The 26756-nt window shown below is 41.9% G+C and overlaps 1 protein-coding gene across 1 annotated transcript; it reads right to left on the bottom strand.

Annotated features, from left to right (window-relative positions):
- Positions 1-26736, bottom strand: LOC141587676 (intermediate cleaving peptidase 55, mitochondrial-like). The gene is made up of 5 exons (XM_074409152.1): positions 26560-26736; positions 1177-1269; positions 785-881; positions 566-636; positions 1-193 (listed from the first exon to the last, which is right to left on the bottom strand). The coding sequence occupies exons 1-5, from the start codon at positions 26734-26736 to the stop codon at positions 134-136; spliced, it is 498 nt and encodes a 165-aa protein (XP_074265253.1). The 3' UTR covers positions 1-133.
- Positions 26737-26756: the final 20 nt, after the last annotated feature.

The following is a 26756-nucleotide window of genomic DNA, read 5'->3' as shown; positions in this document are numbered from 1 at the left end:
AAGAACCTATATTATAATCAACCAGATCATCTAATACACGCATGAAGCAACCGATTGATATTATGGAGTGCAAACTTTGACATAAACCAGCATGAAGTAAGCGCCAAAAACATGAAAGAGAATGAAGAGCACATTACCTCTCTGGACCATCAAATGAGGATGGGATGTAGATACCTGGCTCGATTGTTATAACCTGGCGAAAGAAAAAATAAATGAGAAACATGTGGAAAACAAATGGACGGTGGTAAAATCCATTCTGCAAGCTCAAGCCTCATGTTAATCGAACTATTCATATCACCTTGAGTACGCATGACGCCGTACACGGGCACGACATTGGCGTACTTCATTTTAGGCCAAAGGCATGTGGAGTTTTCCATTAAAAAGGAAAAAGAACCAAGCCATGTCGAATACTTCTAAGAGAGTCAGAGTAACATAGAGTGAGCGTATTTAGATATACAACGCAATTAGCCAATGAAAAGAAAAAGGACGGGCCTCGCTCCTTTGGAAAATGAAAAGAAAACCCCAACATGAATTTATACAAGATGAGAAAATGCACGCTACTTACTACGCCTGGCTTCAGAGGACGGTCATTGCTGATCGTAGAGCAATCATGAACATCCATGCCTAGATAGTGACCTGAAGAATAAAATAAGAAGAGATAAGTCGGCCAATTGTTGATTAGATGTCAAAATTTCAAGCCAAAGCCTTTGTCCCTTTTTTTGCTTAATATTCGGACAACAATATCCAAGTAGTGAACAAAAATTACATTAGTCATGAGGGACACCTATATTTGTGGGATTGAGCTGATGATATAATCGGTAACTGCTCGCTTTATTTTTCAATATCCCAAATTTTGTTAATCCTTTGTGAAGCTTATGAACCTACACAAGCACATAGCATACAATCAGTTAGCGTATATAATCAGCATCACATTATGATTAGCAGATACTCTTGTTACTCCGTAACTTCTATTTTCAAAATTTCTAGAGTATTTTTTTAATTGAAATCCGTAATCTCCATATGTTCATATGTATCAGAAGTACAAGCATCGGCTTTTTTGGGAACACTAAAACACTGTCTGTGTGCACAACTGCACAAACATAACGACTGACAGATTGACTGACCAGAAATCAGAAATTCAAACTGCATTTATTATGAGACCACAGAATATCATACCGAATACTCGTGTATGTTGCTTATGCTTACACCTGGTTTACAGAGCTCTATACATTCTTTGTTTGTCTCCAAAATAAGCTCATAAAGTTCAGCCTGTACACAACAAACGAAAGCACATCAAAACTTATGAAAGCGGAAACAAAGAAGATGAAAATAAGCAATTTTCTGCATCACATTCGTAAAACAACTTATGAGACCAGTAAAAGTCATTCAATTTATAAAACTCAACAAAGCATACTAAAACATTTAGTACGGAGTAATTAGGAACTTCAACAATGGCTACAACAAAGACTTGCAACGAAATAATTTGGGTTGCTAACATAGAAGATGGTAAAACATATAAAGGGTAGCCAAAATTTAAAGAGAGCATTAGAAGGACATGTGAAGGAAAACACAAGAAAGTAAACAAGATTTTAAAAAAAAAAAAAATTAAAAACAAAACGAGGAGACTAGGTGAAAAGCAAATGATGAAGGGGAAAAAACAATTAAAGGAGAATGAAAAAGAAAAAAACAAGAGAAATAATAAAAAAACAAAACAGAACTCGAACACCATTTTTTACCCCTTTATCAAGATCAACATGACACAGGTCAAGACAGAAACACGAGTTACTAGATACATGTATTATAAGCATCATCAAATTCCATCAACAGAATTTCTGCAATTTCTAATGAGGCATACTCACTCACACAGAAGATCAGAGTCGGAACAACACCTTTGTGACGACGTATGGTAAACTAATAGTTAAAGAATAGGAACTAAACTTTATTGAAGAATCTAAAACTATTGTTGCCTGTGTATCGTTTACCATAATTCACCAATTTTATGGCAAATGATAATCAATTTCTCATTATAAGGGCCGGTCTCATGATAATCTAACTATAAAACTGTCTTATACGAAAGAGCTTGCAGTAAGAAAGATTGATAAATATAGCAAAATCAACAATTAAGCATATAATCACAAGCAGAGTAAGGGAATTGGGGATAAGCACAAGCAAATTAACGAAAAACTGGAGCAATAGCACAAGAAATTAACGAATTGTCAGAAATTAAATGCAGAATATGATATATAGAATTGATTTCATTGTTCAATTATGATAGTCACGAAATCAATTTGTACTAACTAAACCATATATCAGATACATAATGAAGAATATGACGATTGACACACCTCGATAAGGCGATGAATGACTGACGGTGATCGTGCTACGCTGTTGCTTTAGGGCTATGATGAAGAAGAATGCTGAGGCGGTGGTTTGCGAGGCGTTGGTGGTTGCGTCAGAGTTGAACGACAGGCGATGAGATGGTTTATGTTCTTTAGGGTATAAAGAAGGGTTTTGTGTATATCCTATTGTTTGAATAAGCAGGGGTTATATGATTGGGAATTTCGATCATCGTATTAAAATACAAGGAGATGGTCGAGTAATATAACCGTCTTGTATTTTAATAAGAAGACGGTTTAATTGACCAACCGTCCTTGTTACTTTTACAACAAGGACGGTTGTCACTATTAACCGTTTTAAGTATGTTTTCACTAATTGCGCCAAAATTTTTGACTGATATAAGACGGTTTCGTGTCCAACCGTACTCTAAGTGGCATCCTCTTTGAGTAAAATTGTAGTAGTGTGATGAGACAAGTTGGGCTGAAACAGACGATCCCGAGGCTTGATACCGTCCCGCAGACTGTTATGGCGCTTACTACAGAGAGCCGAAGAGAGTGGGTTGTTAAATGGGCCCAAAGAAACATGTGGTTCTTGAATTTCTCCGCCAATGATTTATGGGTGTCAGATTCTTATCTGAGATGGAGAAAGGCTACCACTTCGGAAGAGCGCGAGAAATTGAGGAAGCGCGAGCCCATCGACTACAAGGTGCGCGAGGGAGAGAAAAGAAAGAGAAGCATTGACAGAGGGAGAAGAAGAAGCCGGGTTTCAAGTTGTTCATCCTTCGAAGAAACCAAAGACTACTCCTGTCGCAGAGATGGTGATTGGCAAGAATGGAAAAGCTAGGCCTCGAGAAAGACCGTTGGTGATTAGGTCTGAAGTGGCGCAAGAGCGTCCGGCTCGAGGTCGTGACAAGAAATATGACAAGAATGACAAGGGCAAGGGGAAGATGGAGGAATAGCCCGAGTCTTTATTGTTATTTGATTATTATTATTATTATTATTGTTGTAATAAAAAAGGTGGGGTTTTTAGAATCCTAGCCTATTCTATTTTTATTATGTAGCGTACTATTATTATTAGAAAAATGAATGAAATAAAAAAGGTTAAATGGTTATAAAACCGTCGTGGTTTTCTATTTATTATTCTTGTCGAATTTCAAATGCAATGCAAATGTCCTTCTATTTACATTTTAGATATAATGGGTTGAATCCCGTGAAGGATTGCCTACCTATTCACTTAAAAAGCGAAATCAAACCCTTGCGCGTAGTTCGAGTAAATGTAAAAGAATAATTGTTCTAAGCAAGAGCTTGTAATGAACTTAGAAAGGAAGCATGAGCTTTTGCTTACTCTGAAGGTGCGAATTTAGTTTATTTGATGATATGAGGATGATGAATTTGCCAAAATGCAAGAGCACAGTGACATTAGCTTATTTCAGCTTGGCCAGGGACCGTTTATTTAGTACCACAAGAGCGACACGTGGGGTTACGCGAGGCGCATTTTCATTCCTATTCTAGGCGTAGTATCGTTTCAGTTGGTCAAGGTTTGTGGGGTTTGAAAACTCATTCCCGTCTAGGTCTGTGATTCTAACCGCACCCCCCGGGAGTATGGATTTGACTAGAAATGGTCCGGCCCAATTAGGTTTGAATTTTCCCCGTGGGTCAACAGGTAAGAGAGCTCTAACCGATTTAAGCACTAAGTCTCCTTCTTTGATGTTTCTTGGCCTAACCCTTTTGTTGAAAGCTCGTTTGATACGTGCTTGATATGTTTGGACATTATGCAAGGCGCGTAGCCTACGTTCATCCAGGAGGATGCGTTCTTCATATCTATCCCTCTTCCAATCGGCTTCAGGGATTTGACTTTCGAGTAAAATACGCAAGGATGGTATTTCTAGCTCGACTGGTTGTACAACTTCCATGCCGTAGGTCAAATAGAAAGGAGTAGCCCCAGTGGGCGTCCTAAAAGATGTACGATACCCCCATAAAGCGAAGGGTATCTTGCTTGGCCAATCTCTATAGTTGTCAATCATTTTCTTGAGAATCGTGACAACATTCTTGTTTGCCGCCTCTACCGCGCCGTTAGTCTGTGGTCTATAGGGCGAAGAGTGGTGATGCTTAATCTTGTATTTGGCTAGCAATTGCTCGGTCTCAGCTTGGAAATGTGATCCGTTATCGCTGATGATCTCATGTGGGCAACCATATCGACAGATGATGTTGTTTTGTATGAACTTTGCCACATTTTTAGCTGTAAGACTAGTGTAGGAAGCCGCTTCTACCCATTTGGTGAAATAGTCAATCGCTACTAGAATGAAACAGGTGACCTCTGTTGTTAAATTTGGGGTTATCTTCCCGATTATGTCAATTCCCCATGCAGAAAAAGGCCAAGGGGATGTCATTGTGTAGAGCAATGAAGGAGGGACATGTTGCACGTTCCCGAAGATTTGGCAATTGTGGCAATGTCTTACGTATTTGATGCAATCGGATTCCATTGTGGTCCAATAATATCCTAAACGTGTGATTTTCTTTGCCATTATAGGCCCACTCATGTGAGGACCGCATTCTCCGTCGTGGACTTCTTCAATTCCATCACCTTTCGTGCCTGTGAATGATCAAGGCAACGTAGGACTACACCAAGAGGTGTTCTTTTGTATAATTCTCCTTGCATGAGAATGTATTGGGAAGCTAGTAGGCGTATAGCACGTTGTCCCCTCTTGTCCATATCCGGTGGATCTGTACCATTAAGCTTAAAATTCAGGATTGCTTGGAACCAGGGTTCTTGTGCGATTTCCTCTTCATCGGTGATTTGGTGGACATAAGCCGGCTCTGACCGTCGTTCGATGCACAAAGGCATTTCCATCATATGATCTGGCATGTTGATCAAAGATACAAGTTTCGCAAGAGCGTCTGCAAATTGATTTTCTTCCCGAGGTAGGTGTAAGTAGGTTACGTGATCAAAGAATTGAGCGACTTGGTCTATTCTAGCCTGATAAGGTGCGAGGCTTTCGCTTCGGATTTTCCAAGATCCCGTAACTTGGTTGATGATCAAGGACGAATCTCCATGTACTCGGAGGTTTTTGATGCCTAAGCTCACTGCCGCTTGTAGTCCAATGAGACAAGCTTCGTATTCTGCAGCATTGTTTGTCACCTCGAAGTCGAGTTTGACAGCAATTGGTGTATGCTCGCCTTCAGGAGAAATGAGCAACACCCCTATTCCGAATCCTCTTAAATTCGATGCTCCATCAAAGTACAGGTCCCAGGAGTCTACATCAGTTTGGAGTATATCCTCGTCTGGAAATGACCAAGTATCTATTGTTTGTGCGTCGTTGATAGGATTTTCTGTGAAGAATTCGGCGACGGCGCGACCTTTTATAACTTTCAGTGGCACGTATTTGAGGTCGAATTCTGAGAGCATCGGGGTCCATCTTGCTAGGCGTCCGTTGAGGACGGGTTTTTCCAAGAGGTATTTGACTGGATCCATTTTGGAGTATATTTTGACGGAGTAGCTAAGCATGTAATGGCGTAGCTTCTTCGTTGCCCACACAAGAGCGAGGCATGTCTTTTCGAGTTGTGAGTATTTGCACTCGTACTCCAAGAACTTCTTACTAAGGTAGTAGATAGCTCTTTCTTCACTTCCTACAGTTTGAGCCAGCATGGCACCCATGGCCGTTTCGGTTACTGTGAGATATAAACCAAGAGGTTGATCTCGTTGTGGTGGCATGAGCACTGGTGGTTTAGCCAATATCTCCTTGATTCGATCGAATGCCTTTTGACAATCAACATCCCACATGGTGTGGTCTGTTTTCTTGAGTTTCTTGAAGATAGGCTCACAAATTATCGTAAGTTTCGATATGAATCGACTTATATACTGCACTTTTCCCAGGAATCCTCTGACTTCTTTTTATGTTTGAGGTTGTGGCATTTCGATCAGAGCTTTGATTTTGGAAGGATCTATTTATATACCTCGTTGGCTAACGACGTATCCCAGGAGTTTGCCAGATGTTACCCCGAATGCGCATTTCTGAGGATTGAGCCTCATGTTGTATTTTCGTAGCCTTGTGAAGAACTTGCGAAGGTTCGCAATATGTCCTTCTCTTTCCTTGGATTTGACAATCATGTCATCTACGTATACCTCAACTTCTTTGTGCATCATGTCATGTAGGAGAGTAGTTGCGGTGCGTTGATATGTAGCTCCGGCGTTGATCAATCCAAACGGCATTACCGTATAGCAATAGGTTCCCCATTGGGTGACGAATGCGGTCTTATGCATATCTTCCATGTCCATCTTGATTTGATTATAACCCGCATACCCATCCATGAAGAATAGTAATGCGTGGTCTGCAGTATTGTCCACCAATATGTCGATGTGAGGTAGAGGGAAGTCATCTTTTGGACTTGCTTTGTTTAAGTCCCTAAAATCAACACAAACACGGATTCTCCCATCCTTTTTGGGTACGGGTACTATGTTAGCTACCCAGTCAGAATACTCGGAAACTTTGATGAACCCGGCTTTGAATTGCTTGTCAACTTCTTCCTTAATCTTTAGAGCCCATTCTGTTCTCATTCGTCGAAACTTCTGTTTTACAGGTTTGAAACCTGGCTTAATCGGAATTCTATGTTCAGCGATATCCCTGTCGATCCCTGGCATGTCTTTGTAGGACCAAGCGAAAACGTCTTTGAATTCATTTAGGAGGTCTATGAAATCAGCCCTTTCGGTAGAGCTCAAGGTAGTCCCTATCCTAAGTTCTTGGGGTTCTAGTTCGGTTTCTACATTGATGGGTTCGGTGTCCTCTATTACTGGTCCCCCTTCCCCTTCCTGTAATATTTCTTTGGCTACGTAGGGAGGTATTTCGATCGAGTCTGGGTCTTGGTCATCCTCAGTATCATCGTAAACAGAATTGCACTCAAGATAACACGAAGAGTAAGCAGAACCTGATTTATTCATATTAAAATTTGAGTAAAGTTGAAACAGAGAAGCCAACTGATCCATGGTCAGTGGCGGCAAAGGGACAGTGGTTGGGGCATTTCCCGAACTACTGTGACTACTCGAGACTAAGCTAGGAGAAACAAAGGGAGTGGGGATGACGACAGGAGTAGACTCTCTAATGACTTCTCTAGACTCCGACTCTGACTCCGACTCCGACTCGAACTCATCGTCTTCTGGTTCTCCTTTGAACATCTCTCCTTCTCCAGTGGTGAGCTTGAAGAATCTTCCTTGATTGTTGGTCCACTTGATTGATTTTCTCCATCCTTTCTGCTGTCTTGCGTCGGTTTTCTGTGATTAACGCGGTGGGGTTGAAGCAATCGTCTTGTAGTATCATGGTAATGATCTCATCCTGCGCGGCCCTAACGAATCGATCTTCTCCAAACAATAGGCTAACGACTTGTTCGTCTAAACAAGGTGCTTGACGGGTTTTGACGGTAGGAACCGTTTCTGGAGGGATAAAGTAGCAATCATGAAAGATCTCGATTCCGGCTAACTTCCTCTCGAGATAATGCCAAGGCTCAGGAAATCCGTGAAAGAGTTCTAGACTTCCTTCTTGAACAAAGTACCCATTTAAAGTAGGGAGATAGGGTCGCATTTGGACTCCTACGTGCTTGCGGTTTTGGACTTGGGCAAGCATTTCGAGAACCTCCTCTTTTGTGGGTTTGTACCCTAGTCCAAGTGGTATCCTCGTTGAGTTGCCTTCCTTGTATGGTGCGAAGGTATTCTTCCGAATAGGGTTCAAAGGCATTCCAGGGAAGTATCCCTGGGATTTGAGTATGTGGTTGACCACCAAGTTGGAGTAGGGATTATAGTATAAGGGTGCCAACTCACTTTCTATGACACTTACACTTTGGAAGCCCCCAAGTTCGTATACGGGATCCGCAAGGACTTGATTGTTCGATTGCTTTTCGATTATTGCCTTGATGGGTGACGAAGTGATCGTCACCACTTTGCCGTTTAGTGGGATCTTGATCTTTTGATGGAGGGTGGATGTTACCGCTTTGGAAGCGTGAATCCAAGGCCTTCCCAGAAGTATGTTGAATGAAGCTTCAATGTCCACTATTTGGAAGTTGACCTTTCGTTCGATTGGTCCCGTGGCTATGGTTAGGTTGATAAGTCCTACCACCTTTCGTCGTGTACCGTCATATGCACGCACACCTTGATTGGTGGGGGTCCAATCCGACTCTTTCATGCCTAGCTTGTATGCCGTTTTGAGGGGTATGACGTTGACTGCGGAGCCATCATCCACCAAGGTCATTGGCACATTCTTCTTTAGACAAATGACAGTGATGTATAGAGCAAGGTTGTGACTAGCGCCAAAAGGTGGCAAATCTTCATCCGAGAAAGTAATAGGATTACTTAGCTTTGGTGATTCTTGGAAGACCAAGTTGACTACATCTTCAGGAGTGGAGTTATGTGCTACATTTAGTTTGGCCAAGGCTTGCAGTAAAGCTTGGCGATGTGGGAATGAGCTTGCTACTAATTACCAGACTGAAAGATCAGCCTTTGTCTTTTGTAATTGCTTGAGCAAATGATCAGTGGAGTCATCTTCGTTGTCATTTGGTATGATGACGTTGGTTGGACCATTTTGAGTAGTGCTTTGATATGGGCGACCCGAACGAGTTAGGTGGTCCACGTCTCGGTCTTCACCATTTTGGACTATTTCTTTGACTAGGGAGTTTTCATTGAGATACTCGTCCTCGTCATCGTCGGCCCAAACTCCATTGATTGTAGCTAATTCCCTCATTCTCATGATATCATCTTCTAGTCGTATGATTTGATCGATTAGTTTATCAACCACGGTGATTATTTCTTGCATAGTAGCGTTTTGAGAGAAGATTAGTGGCACATGTTCTTCAGGTGTTGCGTTGGGATTGCGTAAAGTTGTTACCACGTTTTCTAAGTCCCAAACTTGCCTATCTACACTCCTTGCACATGTGATGAAGTCGGAAATGGTAGGGGAGATAGTGGAGTAGAACCCTTCATTCTCGATTGCATGAATTTCATTTTTGATTGGAGAAATGAGGTGTGAGCAATCTAAGGTAGATTCATCACTTGTGATTACTAGAACTCCCAAGAGGATTCTGAGTGTTGTTGGGTTTACCTCTCGGTGGTATTGGTAGTCGACCATCTTCAATCATGTCTTGAAGCACGTTTTTCAACTTGTAGCATTTTTCTGTGTCGTGCCCCTTACCCCTATGGTATTCACAGTACTAATTCTCGTCCCAGAACTTGGACTTCCTTTCGGGTTCGGGAGTAGGTCCAATGGGTTGGAGTTTACCTTGCTTCATTAACCTTTTTAGAGCGTTGGAGTAAGTGTCCCCAAGGTTTGTGAATTTCCTTGGTGGGGTAGTTTTCTTGGATGGCTCGAGAAGGTTAACTTCGTCGGTCTTGCTAGTGGAGCCGTATGAACGACTTGTGGACCCTTGATATCCTCGGCCTACCGTTTTGGACAAGAGTCCTTTACGGATGTCATCTTCAATCCTTGTCCCTAGTACGGTCAAGTCCTTGAAAGTTTTGATGTTTTGGTATCTCAAATGATTGGCATAGATGGGTTTGAGATTATCCACAAACTTCTCCACAAGAGTGGCCTCATCCGGGCGTTCAACTAGTTGAGTGCTAGTCTTCCTCCACCTACTTAGGAAGTCGGTGAATCCTTCTTTGTCGTTTTGGGTAAGAACCTCTAGAGTACGCATGTTGACTTGGATCTCGGCATTATCCGCATATTGTTTAGAGAACTTGATTGCGGCATCTTCCCAAGTAGCGACCTTCTTGTGATCTAAAGAGTAGAACCATTGTCTCGGGATGGTATCAAGAGATGAAGGAAATATCCTTAAGAACATCTCGGGTTTGATGCCTTTGATAGACATGTAATCCTTGAAGGCACGGATGTGGTTCAAAGGGTTCTCGTGTCCCTTGAACTTAGGGATATCCGTCATACTAAAGTTAGTTGGCAATTTTGAATTGACGGCCTCATACTTGCGATTGTTCTCCCTATAAATGTCATCCCCCTTAAGGTACATCAATTGCTCCTCTAGGTATTGGAGTCTTTTCTCAGCTACAGTCATCCCCATGAGAGGATTTTCATCCTTGGATTCGTTGTCAGAGTCACGTAGTACTTCACTTTCATGAGGAGGCAACCTTCCCTCTACGGCATAGATACGGCCCTCGATGAGCTCAAGGCGGTCATAGGTTTGTTCTTGAGTAGCTTGCATTTGGGCTATCGCGGCTAGGATTCAATCATTACCATCTTGAAGTTGGTGGAGATTTGTTTCATCACTTGATCCGGGCATCTTGGAAACTGGATAAGAGATCAGCGGCGAATCAAAACACGATCGACCATTCTAACACACTTGCTAAAAGAAGAAATGTTTTGACTCGTGAAGTGGGTGTGTGCCACTTGTGTTGAGTGAATTTTGAAGAAAGACAAGGTTTTTTGAAAATGTGTGTCCTAGTCAACTATAGTGTAGTTGTAGGAGTGGACTCGAAGTGAGGTTTTGAAATGGGTTTGTGGCCCGAATTTTGACACGACAAACGGACAGAGTTTTGACCGGATTTTGCGCTAATTAAGAGCCTATTTCGAAATTTTGTTTGAAAATGGGTTTTGATTTTTGAAAAATCGTCATGGTTTTGTTTAGAAATGGTGATCACGTAAGGTATACACATTTATACAAGCATTATAACGGCTGAGTGCATTTAAAAGGGTTTTGGCTTTAAAGGGTGGGTTGCCATACCGAACCATCAAACCCGAACTCTGTGGAGAGGCTCGTACCAAACCAGAGTAAGGCCGATTCCTAATCCATTTCCTCAAGTAGCGAAGGCCCTTGATACAAACAAGAGTAAGCATCATGGTATGGATGACGTCAATCGCTATCCATCCTTAGGCCCAAATAAGAATTAGGACCGTTTAGACGGGACGATTGGTCGAATGGGTTGGGTTGGGCCTAGGAAGGCCAAATAAACGATCTAGGAAGACCGAGTTATGAAAACCGACAATTGTCTTGTACAAACTATTCCCTAACCTTGTTCAAGTTTCACCCTTGGCTACACGTAAGTGTATTATCCCCAACGGAGTCGCCAAACTGTGGACGTCACCAAACTGTGGACAATGGGCCCACGGGGGCGCTTGGGAAACAAGCGTTTGCATTTTGTATGGAGTCGCCACCAATTTTTATGGGAAATTGGAACCGTTCGAATACCTCGTGTCATGTCAAGACACAAAGTAGTGACATGAACACTAAGCAATCGTTACCCTTAGCATTCTATGTCTAGAATGACTCTCGTGGATGCCAATGAACACGGGTGTTCACAGATATCTGGAGTAAGGGGTGAGGGTACGTATTAGGAAGATCTTTTGATCGAACACCTAATCCCGCCCGCCTCGATAGCGGCCTCTAATAATGATTAGGGAAGTTATCTATACTTGATATATCGTCGATTATATGCATGCAATGCAACATCCAAGTTTTAATCCTAGCATGTGAGAATTAATACTAAGTCGGTTGACACATAATTTGCATACAATTGGGTCGAAGTAGGATTTAATGCTCATTTACATGTGAAAACATACAAACAATAAAAGAAATACAATAATTACAAATTACAATAATGAAAATTACAATAATTACATTGGAATAGGCGATTTATGTCGAAAATACCTTTAAAACGGATGATTTGGGAAAAAAGAATAAAAGAATGAAAGAAACTAAATTAACAAACAGGAATCAGCGCGATATTACGGTTAATAGTTAGTTAATACGTAAACTAATTAAACTAGGTCAAGGCAGAAACGGAGTTCAGGGACGAAACTCGGCCAGAGGAGCAGTAAGAGGAAGCGCCTTTGGAATAGGCGCGCAGACGCTGCTGTTTCCCTACTCGATTCTGGCTGTGAAGCCGTAATTGCAAGCCGTTAATGTTAATTGGTGATTTAATGATCAATTGGTATTATCTACTCGGATGGAAGTGATTAGCATGTTATTTAACATATGAACGGGTCGTGAAAACAGCAAAACATGAATAAGACGGAATTAAACGAATTAACATAAGATGGATTAATGATAGAAGTGAAAAATATTAATGAGTCAAACAAATTAAATCAATTAACTAAGTTAGATACGATGGATTAATGACGAATATGCGATGATACGACAAAAGACAGGTGAAAACTATATCAAAGACGAATTCCAGAAACCCAATATTGATGAATTGAATCTCTACAACCCGGAATTGAATTTAATGACGAAAACCCGCAAATATTGGTTATTAGGGATTTAAGTCGGATTTGTGACGATTAAAAGCATGTTAATGATGATGTTTATAAATATACATGTGAATTATATACTGACACGATGATGAATTGACAAACAAACAAAACAAAAGAAAGGATTTTGGGACGAATAACAGAGGACGAGCGAAGAAGAAAGGAAGCAGGAACTGCGGCAGCCTCACGAAGAGGCGCAGCAAGAACTGCGCTCCTTCGAAGAGGCGCAACAGTTGCTGCGTCCTTTCTCGACGATTATCTCTTTGAAATCCGTAAAAAGAGGTTTTAAAGCATGGTTTTAGAAGTCGGTTTTAATGGTATTTTCGACATAAACCTTACAATCGATTATGATACAATAATTAAAATACAATAAATAAAAGAGAGATTAACACCTTTAGACTTACATGTTGACGAAACGAGAAGGACTAAGATATCGATTAGTGATGCTCGACGCGAATGCAAAGAAAGTGCCCTCGTAAGAGGAAAATGATTAATTAATTAAGTTGATTGATGTGTAGTTGGTCAAATTGGTCGGTCATGCAAACGGGGAGGCTGGTACTCAGAAGGATCCGAACTTACGTGGTCGAAAGTTCAAGCACGTAGACGCCAAAAGTAAGAACAAAGTCTAGAATGCAAAGGGAGAAGAGAAGGGCGGACACTCGCGTGAGAAATATGAGGAGCGAAGGCTCCTATTTATACTAATCACGTGAAGGAATTAGGGTTTCGGAGACTCTTTGGAAGTGAATCTCGGAAAGATATGAAAAGATACGAAAAATATGCGAAAGGGCACGGGAAGAGGCGCGGCGACTGCGTCTCTTGGAAGAGGCGCAGCACCTGCTGCGTCTATTCCCAAGGGGTTTCCTCCTGCAGAAGAAAGATTTCCGTGTTTGAGTTATGGTAGGACGGAAATAATTCGGTTTTCCTTAATATCTTATGTGAATATTACGGGAAATTGTTTACTAAAAGATAAAATTTATGAAATATGGAATAGAAATATCCGGAACATTCCAGAACATTCTGACTCGGGATTTAACGGTTATCAGAAAATGGAGACGGTTTTGGGCCGGACTCATTGTACTCTAATTCTCAAAAACGACCGTATCGGGACGTAGATGACAACTAAGAGGTAGACATTAATATTTGAGCAATTACTTGACGATAATCTTACGAATTGTCACAAATCGTTCCGCGTACCAAACATGCGGCCCAATCATCACCGGGTGGTTTGCGGGAAGTGCAAAAATGAGGTATCTACACTTCCACCTCATGGCCCACAACAACAACAACAACCCACCATAAGTCCCTCAATCACCATTGATTAATCTCTTAGCATCATCATAAACCACCATGAGCACACCATTAACAACTTAGCTCGATAATTAATTTCACCATACCCACTCACATAAACCAAATCTCTCTCCTCTCTTATTTTTAATCTCCCTAAGTGCAGTGATTACACATTAATAATATAATTGAAGATAAAGACTCCGACTGAGACAAAGGAGGAAGAACAATGTTGGGTTCCTTATGTTGATGATAACATGCCCATTTGATTTGTGTCATCTTAGTTTACCTTTTCAGGATTATTGATGTAATCAAGCATGGATTAAGAAGTGTTGAAGTTGTTAATCATCCCATTGTATTAAGTCATGTGTCATCTAATGTACAAGTGAGAAAGTAGAGTATATTAGAGTAATAGAAACAGTCCAGACGACTGTTGCTTTCACAAGTAAACAGCTGCTTGGATTGTTGCCACAACTCGTAAAACTTGAAGTCCCTTTTTATCTTTCAAATGCTCTCACGTGACTCTTATTTTTCAAAGATAAAAATCAGATTTTTATTAAGGAGATGGTCTTCATTAAAGAGTGGTTTGAATTATTATTATTCAAAATGTTTCCTCTTTATGCAAATTCAACCCTTTGGTTCTTTAAGAAAACAAAGAAGGTTTTTGCCATTTTTGTGTTAACTTGTCATCATGTGACTTGTCTTTTCTCTCTTTGTTTTCTGAATTTGCATGAGCTTTTAAGGATATCTTTCAAACCATCTTTCCCTATTCTTGCCTTTGCAAAAGAGCCCTCTTTGGTGCAAGTTTTGGGTGGTTGCAAATACCCTTCACATGTGAGGTCTTTGACCCTTCAAAACCCTAGCAACCTCCTCATCCATTTCCTCTATAAAAGGCGAGCCCCTCCTTCATAAATCCTCAAGACTTTTCTGAATTAATTTTTCCATCTTTGCAAATTGTTTTTAAAGCATAAAAATCGCGTTTATATGCAAAACCTTTAAAAGTCTTCAAGTTGTTACAGTCGTGGCTACTGTTACTTTTATACTAAACTCTCTTGCTTAAGAATTGTTGATCTTGTAAAAGTTGTCCATCTCTATTCTTTGCTAAGAATATGTTAGTGGAAACTTTATCCTATAACATTCTAAGTGTGTTAGTAGAGTTTAGGACGGAGTAGTCTTTAACTCTTGGCAACCGGAGTAGGTTGTGAGTTGGCAACCGGAGTAGGTTGCGAGTTAGCTTGTCACAAGAACGGAGTAGTTCTTGTACTAGCTTTACAACCGGAGTAGGTTGGTGTCTTTTATTGTAAGGGTCTTTTAGTTGTCGGAGTAGACCACTAAAAGAAAGCAATAAAAAGGTAGATTGGACGTAGGCACTTGAGTATTTGCCGAACCAATTCAAAAATCTCGTGTTCATTGTTTTTACTTTATTTCCGCTGCAATTTACTTTGTTTGTTTGTTTGTTTTGCTTTGCTTAACCTTAGAAGTAATTCATCATCTTTTCGCATTTGGTCTGCATCATATTCCACAAACTTAGACAAATAGATACAGTCAGAACGATTGTTACTTTCATACTTCAGCAAACATTCATTGGGATACTTGTTCAATCTTTCAATATTATTCAAAGTATCTTCTCATCTCTTTTGTCCTCGTAACTCACTTTAATTCAATAAAGTTGGAGTTATAAATTTTTAAATAGTACCTAATTCACCCCTCCCCTCTTAGGTACTTGAATCCATAAACTCAAAATTGGTATCGAGCCTCGTGCTCTTGATCGAGGCTAACCGCCTTAGAGTTTGATTCGTGGGTAATGGATTCCGAGAAACACTCCAAGATCCCGGTCTTTACCGGTTCGAATTTTGGATGGTGGAAACTCAAAATGGAACATTACATCAAAAGTATCGATTATCAATGTTGGAACATCATCCAAAATGGACCTCTTGCCATTGAGGAAACCGATATTCTAAACGGTTTCACCAAGACAAAAGAGGAAAGAAATTACAATGAGAACGACTTCAAGCTTGCCGAAAAGAATTCCAAAGCAATGTCGATTCTTCAACGTTGTGTTGGTGAGGGGGAAGTTAGTCGAATCTCCGGGTGTCCTACGGCAAAATCTATTTGGGATTCCCTTGTACTTGCCTATGAAGGGACGTCCCAAGTAAGAAAACACCGTATTGACCTACTCATTCAACAATATGAGATGTTTAGAATGTCAAAGGACGAGTCTTTAAATAGTTTCTCTTCTCGTTTTTCTTGTATTATTAATGAGCTTAAAAGTCTAGGAAGGAATTTCGAGTCCGAGGACATCATTCGAAAAATCCTTCGTAGTCTAACTCCTAAATGGCAACCTAAAGTCACCGCCATAGAGGAAGCTAAAGACTTGTCAACCCTATCTCTTCATGAACTAATGGGATCACTAATGGCTCACGAGTTTAACCTCGATAAGCATTCTAGTGAGTCATCAAAGGGAAAGTGTAACACCCCCATACTCCAAGTGCCTTACCAGGACCACTCAGGTATGAAGACATTACCATCTCGGTTACCCGAGGCAATGATAATCAAACAACAATGAAGAAACAACGTTTATTATAAATAATTAGCGAATAGTTACACTCCTCAAAACCAAACCAAAAGTACGATACATGTTCTCAAACTGACTGTTCTAACTGAAATGTAAATAACTAATAAGCTACAGCGGAAGGCTCCTATCATCATGTCGTGGCATCCCAGCTATCCCAGTACTCATCTCAATACCTGCTCAATATCTGCTCACCATCCCCGAATGGATCACCGCAGGTTTACAAAACAACACCGGGGTCAGTACTAATCACACAATTCAATACATACTAACAATAAGATAAACAAAACAGCTTAACTGTCACACACACACATCCACGCCAAATCCAATCATCTCGATCACTGACTGTCCACTGGACCAGCCCTGCCAGTGGGGGACCGCAGCCGTACCCACCAAATCCCCGCTCCACATAGTGAGCGATAACCCTGTCCATTAATGTGCACATCCCTTCTGTGGCGGGTTCCACAGAAGGCGAAACTAGGCGTGAAGCCACTCCCCGCAAGTGACCCCACTCAGCCGAGGCCACGCCTCGCGAACCATCAACAACGATCACAACCACAATCACAGTACAATTATTATGTCAAACAACCAAATACAATACATCAACCAATATCCCATTATGGGACTAATACTGAGTAGGAAATCCTACCTGGTATGCACACAATCAGACGGTCTCTCTTCACTGAGTCAAAAAGCCTCTTCTATGAACCCTCCTCCTATCATACAACACATAGAGGCTACCAAAATCACATACTACACATAAAACCCCCAATCTCTAAATTAGGGTTTAACCAATTCAAAGGAAATACAATAAAAAGGGTACATAGATCTTACCCTCGACGCAAGGAACTCAACGGTATAATCAACGACAAGAACTGACCGTCTGAACTCCGGGAATTGCTAAGAATGCGATTAAGAAGATGAACTTGTTTGCTTTCTCTCTTAAACAGTAATTTAGGTTTTGTAAAAGTGATTTAGAATAATGACGACGAAGCTTAAATACCTTAATCGCATAATTAACAAAACCCGAGAAAACTCCCCGTAAAACCGGCTACTCGATCGAGTACCCAAGGTACTCGATCGAGTACCCCCTTACTCGATCGAGTGCCCCAGCTACTCGATCGAGTACCCAACAGGTCAGAAACTTTTCTAAAACGCAACTTACCCTTACTCGACAGAGTAAGGCCTACTCGATAGATTACCCCAGGACTTATAAATACGGAGTATTACAGTCTTCCCTCCTTAAAAGGAACTTCGTCCCCGAAGTTCAAACCACTACTAAACAAAGGTAATCCCATAACATTCCCGACTCAACAACCAGAACAAAATTCAACATAAAACATACCGACACAACATATAAAAGGGGTATAAAACTCTTAAAAACTGTGCGCGATCATCTCCTACCCCCCCAAAAGAAACAAGGTTACGTCCCCGTAACCATACATACCTGATCAAAAAGGAAAGGGTAACGCTCTTTCATAGCTTCCTCTGGCTCCCATGTAGCTTCCTCGGTCTCGTGGTTAGACCACAGGATCTTAAGCAAAACTGTCTCACCACTCCTAGTCTTTCTAACCTTTCGGTCTAGAATCTGCTTCGGCACCTCAAGGTATGATAAAGACTCATCTAGCTCTAAGCTCTCTGCCTCTAACACATGTGACGGGTCACTCACATACTTCCGCAGCTGCGATACATGAAACACATTATGCACTCTCTCTAATGCACATTTGGTAAAGCCGGACGATAAGCAACTTCCCCAACTCGCTCTAAGATCTCATAAGGCCCTATAAACTTCTGACTTAGCTTGCCTTTCTTCCCAAATCTCATAACCCCACGCATAAAAGACACTTTCAAAAGAACCTTGTCCCCAACTTGAAACTCTATGTCCCGGCGATGTAGATCTGCATAACTCTTTTGTCGATCCTGAGCCGCTCTCATCCGTTCCTGATCATCTTAATCTGTTCCACCATCTCATGCACCATCTCTGGTCCTAAAACCACTTTGCCTCAAAGACTATCGTCCCAACAGATTGGACTCCTACATCTCCTCCCATACAAAGCCTCAAACGGTGCCATACCTATACTGGTGTGATAGCTGTTATTGTAAGAAAATTCTATCAAGTCCAACCTCTGCTCCCAGCTACCACCAAAATCCATCACACAAGCTCGCAACATATCCTCAAGAGTCTTGATTGTTCTCTCAGTCTGCCCGTCTGTCGCAGGATGAAATGCTGTACTCATCTTCAAAGTTGTTCCCAACGATTCCTGCAACTCCTTCCAAAACCTCGATATAAACCTCGCATCTCTGTCAGACACTATGTCCTTAGGGACTCCATGTAACTTAAGCACGTTCTTTCGATAGGCCATAGCCAATTGTGCCTTAGTCCATGTATCTTTCATTGGAACAAAGTGAGCTGACTTGGTCAGACGATCCACTATCACCCAAATCATATTGTTACCTTGCTGACTCTTTGGCAAACCCACAATGAAATCCATGAAAATGGATTCCCACTTCCACTCAGGTACCTCTAAAGACTGAATCTTACCTTGTGGTCATCGCTGTTCCCCTTTAACTCTCTGGCATGTCAAACAACGGGACACAAACTCAGCTGTCTCTTTCTTCATCCCAGGCCACCAAAACGTTTTCTTCAAATCCTTGTATAGCTTGTCTCCACCCGGATGTACTGAATATGGTGTGCAATGTGCCTCTGTCATGATAGTCTTTTTCAACTCCTCATCATTAGGAACACACCACCTACCATCAAACCTCAAACTACCATCTGTATGAATAGAAAACCGGGACACTGTCCCTTTCTCTACTCCAGCTCTCCACTCCATTATCTTAGGATCCAAAGCCTGCTTACCTCGAATGTCATCATAAAACTCAAGATGTACTGTCATATCACCCATGGCATCTCCTTTCTGCATCATATGTATCCCAAAACTCGCTACCTCATCTCTCAGCCTCATCAAAGATAGAGCTGTACACAGAGAATGTACACTCTTCCTACTCAAAGCATCAACAACAACATTGGCCTTCCCTTCATGGTAGATGATTTCCATGTCATAATCGCCAATCAGCTCCATCCACCTCCTCTGTCTCATGTTCAACTCCTTCTGTGTGAAGATGTACTTGAGACTCTTGTGATCAGAAAATACCTTAAAGATTGCTCCATAAAGGTAATGTCTCCATATCTTGAGAGCAAACACCACTGCACCCAACTCCAGATCATGAGTAGGGTAGTTCTCCTCATAAGGCTTCAATTGCCTAGAAGTATATGCAATCACTTTACCATTCTGCATCAACACACATCCCAACCCATTCTTCGAGGCATCTGTATAAACCTTAAAGTTCTCGGTCCCTTCAGGCAATGCTAAGACAGGAGCTGTGGTCAAACGCTCCTTTAATGTTTGGAACGCCGTCTCACAACTCTCATCCCAACGAAACCTGTTCTCTTTCCTCATCAACGCTGTCATAGGTCTAGCTATCTTGGAGAAATCCTTCACGAACCGTCTGTAGTATCCAGCTAAACCCAAGAAACTCCTAACCTCGGCAACATTCTTCGGTGCTTCCCACCTTGTCACTGCCTCTATCTTCGCCGGATCCACAGCTACCCCATCTTTAGAGATTACATGCCCCAGAAAAGCAACTTTCTCTAACCAGAACTCACACTTGGATAACTTAGCATACAACTCATGATCCCTCAAAGTCTGCAACACGATCCTCAGATGCTCCTCGTGCTCCTCCTTAGTCTTAGAGTAGACTAAGATGTCATCGATAAATACCACCACAAACTGGTCCAAGAACTGTCTGAAGATTCTATTCATCAAATCCATAAACACTGCTGGCGCATTAGACAACCCAAACGGCATTACCACATACTCATAATGGCCATACCTCGACGTGAAAGCTGTCTTTGGTATGTCCACCTCTCTAATCTTCACCTGATGGTACCCCGACCTCAAATCAATCTTAGAAAAGACTGATGCACCACTCAACTGATCAAACAGGTCATCTATCCTTGGCAAAGGATACTTGTTCTTTATCGTCACTCGGTTCGACTCCACCCCAATCTATGCATAACCTCAAACTCCCATCTTTCTTCTTCACGAAAAGAACTGGTGCTCCCCACGGCGATACACTTGGTCTAATGTATCCCTTCTCTATCAGATCATCCAACTGCTTCCTAAGCTTCTCCATCTCCCTAGGACCCATACGGTACGGTGCCTTAGAGATCGGCCCCGTCCCTGGCTTCAACTCAACGGTGAAATCTATCTCCCTCTTCGGTGGCAACCCCGTAATCTCCTCTGGAAAAACATCTGCAAACTCTCCCACCACTGATATCTCATCAACTGTCGGACTCTCTATCCGGTCATCTCTCACATGGCACAAGATCAAAGGACATCCCTTCCTCAGATAAGACTTCAAGGTGACAGCTGCAATCAACTTAACTTTGGGTTTGACTAGAAACTCACGATAAGACACACTGACACCCTTAGGACCTCTTAAAGACACTTTCTTTTGATGACAGTCTATCTTAGCTTTATACTTTCCTAACCAATCCATCCCAACTATCATCTCAAAACCGTTAATAGGAAACTCCAGCAAGTCTACAGGGAAATCAACTTGCCCAACTATCGTAGATACATCTCTAAACAATCTCCCACAAGATACAGACTCGCCCGAAGGTATGAAAACTTGCTCACTAACAGACTCATATACTCTCAAACCCAACTGTTTAACATGACTCGAAGACACAAACAACTGAGAAGCCCCCGAATCAAACAAAACAAAGGTACGAATACCATTAACAAGGAATGTACCGGTGATAACGTGCGCATCTTCCTCACCGCTTTCTTCTCCATCATGAATAACTTGCCATCGGTCTTCCGCCCACCTCCCCGGACAAGATCTTGGGCCGAGGTGGTCGGCTTAGCACCCGACCCTTGATTGTTGTTGTTGCTCGCTGGTGGTTTCGATAAGAATTACCGCCGTTGCGGTTGCCTCCACTCGTAACTCGGCTTCCCGGTTTGGCCATGATCCAGCCCGGTCATTGCTCGCGAAACTCTGCGCGGTCTCTCGGAAAGATCCCGGTGCACTTGTGCACTCATGTCTCTTGTGGCCTACACCACCACAAATATAGCAGTCACTCCCCAACTATTACTCACACTTCCACGGCCACGCCCAAAGGAAGCCCAAGATCGAACCCGGACCCGGAAGAAAATCCCTTAGACTGATTGTGGTTGCCTTTCTTGTGATTCGATTGGCCACCACCCTCGCTCTCGGACTTCCTCTTCTCACCACCTAGCCTCTCCCGAGCCATCTCTACCACCTCTCTCAGCTCTCCCGGCCCTCTCATAAGCTTCCTTAACATCAGTAAGGACTCCCACGGGTAACTTATCCATAATCTTAGGGGTCAACCCCTCTCAAACCTCAATGCCGATTCTCCTCACTCAAACCCATATCCTCGATACCTAGACTTCTCATTGAACAGACTGTAGTACTCAAACCACGACATCTCGGCGGTCATCTTAAAACCATCAAACTCTTCTCTCAACTTACTCCTCACATGTTCCGGTACAAACTCCTTCCTCACAGCCCTACGAAACTCCTCCCAAGGTATAGCAGGTAAGCCTTGGTTTGTATATATCTCCTTAGCACTCACTTTCACTGAATCCCACCACTTGCCACCGCCTCCCTCGGATAGAACGCAGCTGTTCCACCTCATCTCATCGGACAAAGTGAACCAAGTCTAATATGTTCTCCATCTCTCTCAGCTAACTATCAAGAAGATTAGGCTCCCCAACTCCCTTATATTCTTTCGGGTTAAACCTCGCTATATAGAGGCTGATTTTAGAGTGATCAGCCTCCTTCTCCTTATCTTTATTCTTATCCTCATTCACTTTCTTTAGGGTCTCAATAAGAGCATCCTGGTGCTCTAACATCTTAACGATGTCATCCATGGTCATAAGCTCAGCTCTCGCATACAAAGCAGTCTTCTTGGGCGGCATCTTGAAACTATACATATATAAGAAGGGTAGATATGAACACACGTACTAAACTTCAAAACACGAAAACACGCCACCCAGGACCTACTCGATCGAGTTCCCAAACACACTCGATCGAGTAACGGGCTACTCGATCGAGTGCCCAACATACTCGATCGAGTACCCAAACATCAGACCCCTAACAGACCTTCTGATCTCTTACCTACTCGACCGAGTAGCTAGGCTACTCGATCGAGTGACCCCCTACTCGATCGAGTACCCATAGTTACTCGATCGAGTACCCAAAAACACGATTCGGACTCAAAACCGTCAAACCCACCCGATCGAGTCGGTCCCCACTCGATCGAGTCATGCCAATTCATAAAAGCTACCAAAGATGTTACGTCATATGCTAACATGCTAAACTTTATAAACCACATTATATCATAATAAACATGCTACGCATCTTTTCTACTATCTAAGAGATCATTTCATCATGTTATTAAATGCCGCGTTGTAAAACATTCAACATGCTATCATTCCATCAACAGTTTCCACATATTTCATTAACCTTTAACATTCTCAACCTTCAACCTCGAACATCCAACAATTAACACATTTCATCACCTTCTTACACAAGTTAACCAAACACACATACGACTCGACAAACACTCCCCCATGTGACCGGTTCAAAGTTGTAGGGCGACCCTGCGACTTTAGGACGTCTCCCAAGCCTTTGCATTAGCTCCTACAACTTTTACCCCGGTTCATTTTAATTGACTCCCTATGTTCATTAGGTTCATTGGTTACGGTTTCGGGATCGTCGCTCGATACCATTTGTAACACCCCCATACTCCAAGTGCCTTACCAGGACCACTCAGGTATGAAGACATTACCATCTCGGTTACCCGAGGCAATGATAATCAAACAACAATGAAGAAACAACGTTTATTATAAATAATTAGCGAATAGTTACAATCCTCAAAACCAAACCAAAAGTACGATACATGTTCTCAAACCGATGTTCTAATCCGAAATGTAAATAACTAATAAGCTACAAATGAAGACTCCTATCATCATGTCGTGGCAATCCCAGCTATCCCAAGTACTCATCTCAATACCTGCTCAATATCTGCTCACCATCCCCGAATGGATCACCGCAGTTTACAAAACAACACCGGGTCGATACTAATCACACAATTCAATACATACTAACAATAAGATAAACAAAACACTTAATCGTCACACACACACATCCACGCCAAATCCAATCATCTCGATCACCGACTATCCACCGGACCAGCCCGCCGATGGGGGGACGCGCACCGTACCCACCAAATCCCCGCTCCACATAGTGAGCGATAACCCTGTCCATTAATGTGCACATCCCTCCCTTCCTGGCGGGTTCCACGAAGGCGAAACTAGGGCGTGAAGCCACTCCCGCAAGTGACCCCACTCGGTAGAGGCCACGCCTCGTGAACCATCAACAACGATCACAACCACAATCACAAAGACAATTATTATGTCAAACAACCAAATACAATACATCAACCAATATCCCATTATGGGACTAATACTGAGTAGGAAATCCTACCTGGTATGCACACAATCAGACGGTCTCTACTGCTGAGTCAAAAAGCCTCTTCTATGAACCCTCCTCCTATCATACAACACATAGAGGCTACCAAAATCACATACTACACATAAAACCCCCAATCTCTAAATTAGGGTTTAACCAATTCAAAGGAAATACAATAAAAAGGGTACATAGATCTTACCCTCGACGCAAGGAACTCAACGGTATAATCAACGACAAGAACTGACCGTCTGAACTCCGGGAATTGCTAAGAATGCGATTAAGAAGATGAACTTGTTTGCTTTCTCTCTTAAACAGTAATTTAGGTTTTGTAAAAGTGATTTAGAATAATGACGACGAAGCTTAAATACCTTAATCGCATAATTAACAAAACCCGAGAAAACTCCCCGTAAAACCGGCTACTCGATCGAGTACCCAAGGTACTCGATCGAGTACCCCCTTACTCGATCGAGTGTCCCAGCTACTCGATCGAGTACCCAACAGGTCAGAAACTTTTCTAAAACGCAACTTACCCTTACTCGATAGAGTACCCCAGGACTTATAAATACGGAGTATTATAGAAAGAGTCTCGCCCTTACATCTTCTCCAAGTGATGAAGAAGATGAGGAGGAAGACGAGTTTGCTATGTTCACAAGGAACCTAGCCGGGTTGGTCAATGGACAAGGTAACAAAAGGTTCACTAATAATTACTCGAAAAAACGCTTTCCTAAGAAACGACCTAACTCCACCGTGGGATGCTTTAAATGTGGTGATAAAACTCACCAAATTAAAGAATGTCCCAAGTGGGAAGAAATCAAATCTAAGGAAAGAAGAGAAAAAGTTAAAAAGGACTATAAACATAGAGTCATGAGTGCTATTTGGGGAATGTCCGACTCCGAGGAAGATGAGGAACTCATCGAGGAGGAACTTGAGGCTAAAATGTGTCTTGCAAATCATGGTAAAGAAAAAGTCTCAAAAACCTCAAAACTTGAACACCTAAGATGCCTCATGGCTAACCCCGACGATTCCGACTCCGATTCTGACAACGAGGTAAATCATCTAAAGGCCAAGGCTAGAACTTACTCCAAAGAGAAAGTATGTAAGCTTCTTGACCAACTTTTTGATAAGTGTCGGTTTCAAAATGATAAACTCGAGGTAATGCAAAATGAGATTGAGGAAATTGCTCAAGAGAACTTTAATCTGAAAAATGAACTAAAAGCAACAGACTGCGTCACTGTCACTTCTGAGGCATATAATGAAGTTAAAAGAGTCAACAAGATAAACAAACATTTGACTAAAGAACTTGAGCGTCTTAGGTTGACCCCCACTGATGTCTCTGACCTTGAAAATGTCAATACTACCTTGGTGATGCAAGTTTCCTCTCTAACCAAGGAACGTGATGACATTTTGAAGGACAAAGATGCTCTTGAAAATGAGATCTATGACCTTGTAGTTGAAGTTGTAGACTTAAGATAAACAGTGTCTAAGACTGTTGCTTCTGACCACGATTTAGACAAGTCTGAAAGAAAGAGTGAATGGTTGGAAAATGAAAACGAGTGTCTTAAGAGTGAGGTTGTTTGTCTCAAGAATGAAATAGAAGATCTCCATGATAGGCTTACCTTCTTTCAAAAAGGTATGCCTGAATGTAGTACTTCTAGCTCTTCTCCTCACCGTAGATCCGATGAAGTTGTTGATCTAAACAAAAGACTTGACGAAATGACATCCAAATATGAAGAGTCCAAAGAAAGAATCATATATCTCGTGTCTAAACTCAACAACCACACCCATGACTTCATTGTTGAGAAAAGATTGTCCATAGAAAGTGTTAACAATGATGAACTTAAAAGAGAAAAGGAAAAGAATTTGCATCTTCTCTCACGTGTCAATGACTTGACCAATGAACTTGTTAATGCTAAGAACATCACTGAAAAATGGGAAGGAAGTCAAACCGTGTTAAACTTCCTCACGAATCAAACCGAGAAATGTGATAAAGTTGCTGGTTTGGGCTTCAAATGGAACAGTCAGACTGACTGTTGCATCCAGAAGCCTAAAAACGATTTTAGAGGAAGGAAGTATGTAGGTCTTCCCGAATACATCATTTGCAATTATTGTGGTGACAATGGTCATGTTTTTAATGGATGTATAAAACGATTTGATGACATTGACAAGAATACCAAAACTTTAAAGCAAATGAGCATTAAGAAAGACACCACAAGTTATGTTGATCACAAAAAGGGACCCAAATTCATTTGGGTTCCTAAACTCAAAAACTAATCTTGTGTAGGGCTTGGTGAGAGGCGGCCGCAATTGGTACTTGGATAGTGGATGCTCTCGTCACATGACGGGTGATAGAAGCCAATTCCTCTCAATTAAAGCATATGATGGTGGCACGGTAAGGTTTGGTGACAACAAGAAAGGTGAAGTAATTGGTATTGGAAAGGTACAACACATGGATGATGAGTTTGAGATTGGTCTTGTTCGAAAGGACTTCGTGTTCGCGGATGAAGAAGCTCCCAGCACTGAATTGCAACAGACACAGAGACTGTCACCTTCAAAGGAGATCAAGAACTCGGGGGAACACGTAGCACCTCTCACTCTTCGATTCTTCTCTGGAAGCAACAGACCCAACGACTGTTGCATCCACCTCCAGAACTGAAGTAACCCAGAATAGTGAGGATGAAGAACCTTCCAGGCCAATAGAAACAGTCACCGTGACTGATGCTGTTGAGGGGGAACAAGAAATCATTGTTCCAAAGAAGTGGAAAC

The sequence above is a fragment of the Silene latifolia genome, chromosome 1 (genome assembly GCF_048544455.1).
Source record: "Silene latifolia isolate original U9 population chromosome 1, ASM4854445v1, whole genome shotgun sequence".
In the NCBI taxonomy this organism is placed as follows: Eukaryota; Viridiplantae; Streptophyta; class Magnoliopsida; order Caryophyllales; family Caryophyllaceae; genus Silene; species Silene latifolia.
Note: the sequence above shows the minus strand (reverse complement) of the source record. Positions and strands in the feature narration are given on the sequence as shown.

Bases quoted from the DNA above. Each gene is read 5' to 3' on its own strand.
- LOC141587676 (XM_074409152.1), bottom strand. From the start codon at position 26,736: ATGATTTCTTGTTCCCCCTCAACAGCATCAGTCACGGTGACTGTTTCT. The intron at 1,270-26,559 runs GTTCTTGATCTC...TGTTGTGTACAG, and splicing joins GGTGCTACGTGTTCCCCCGA to GCTGAACTTTATGAGCTTAT. The intron at 637-784 runs GTGTCCCTCATG...TTTATTCTTCAG, and splicing joins GCTCAATCCCACAAATATAG to GTCACTATCTAGGCATGGAT.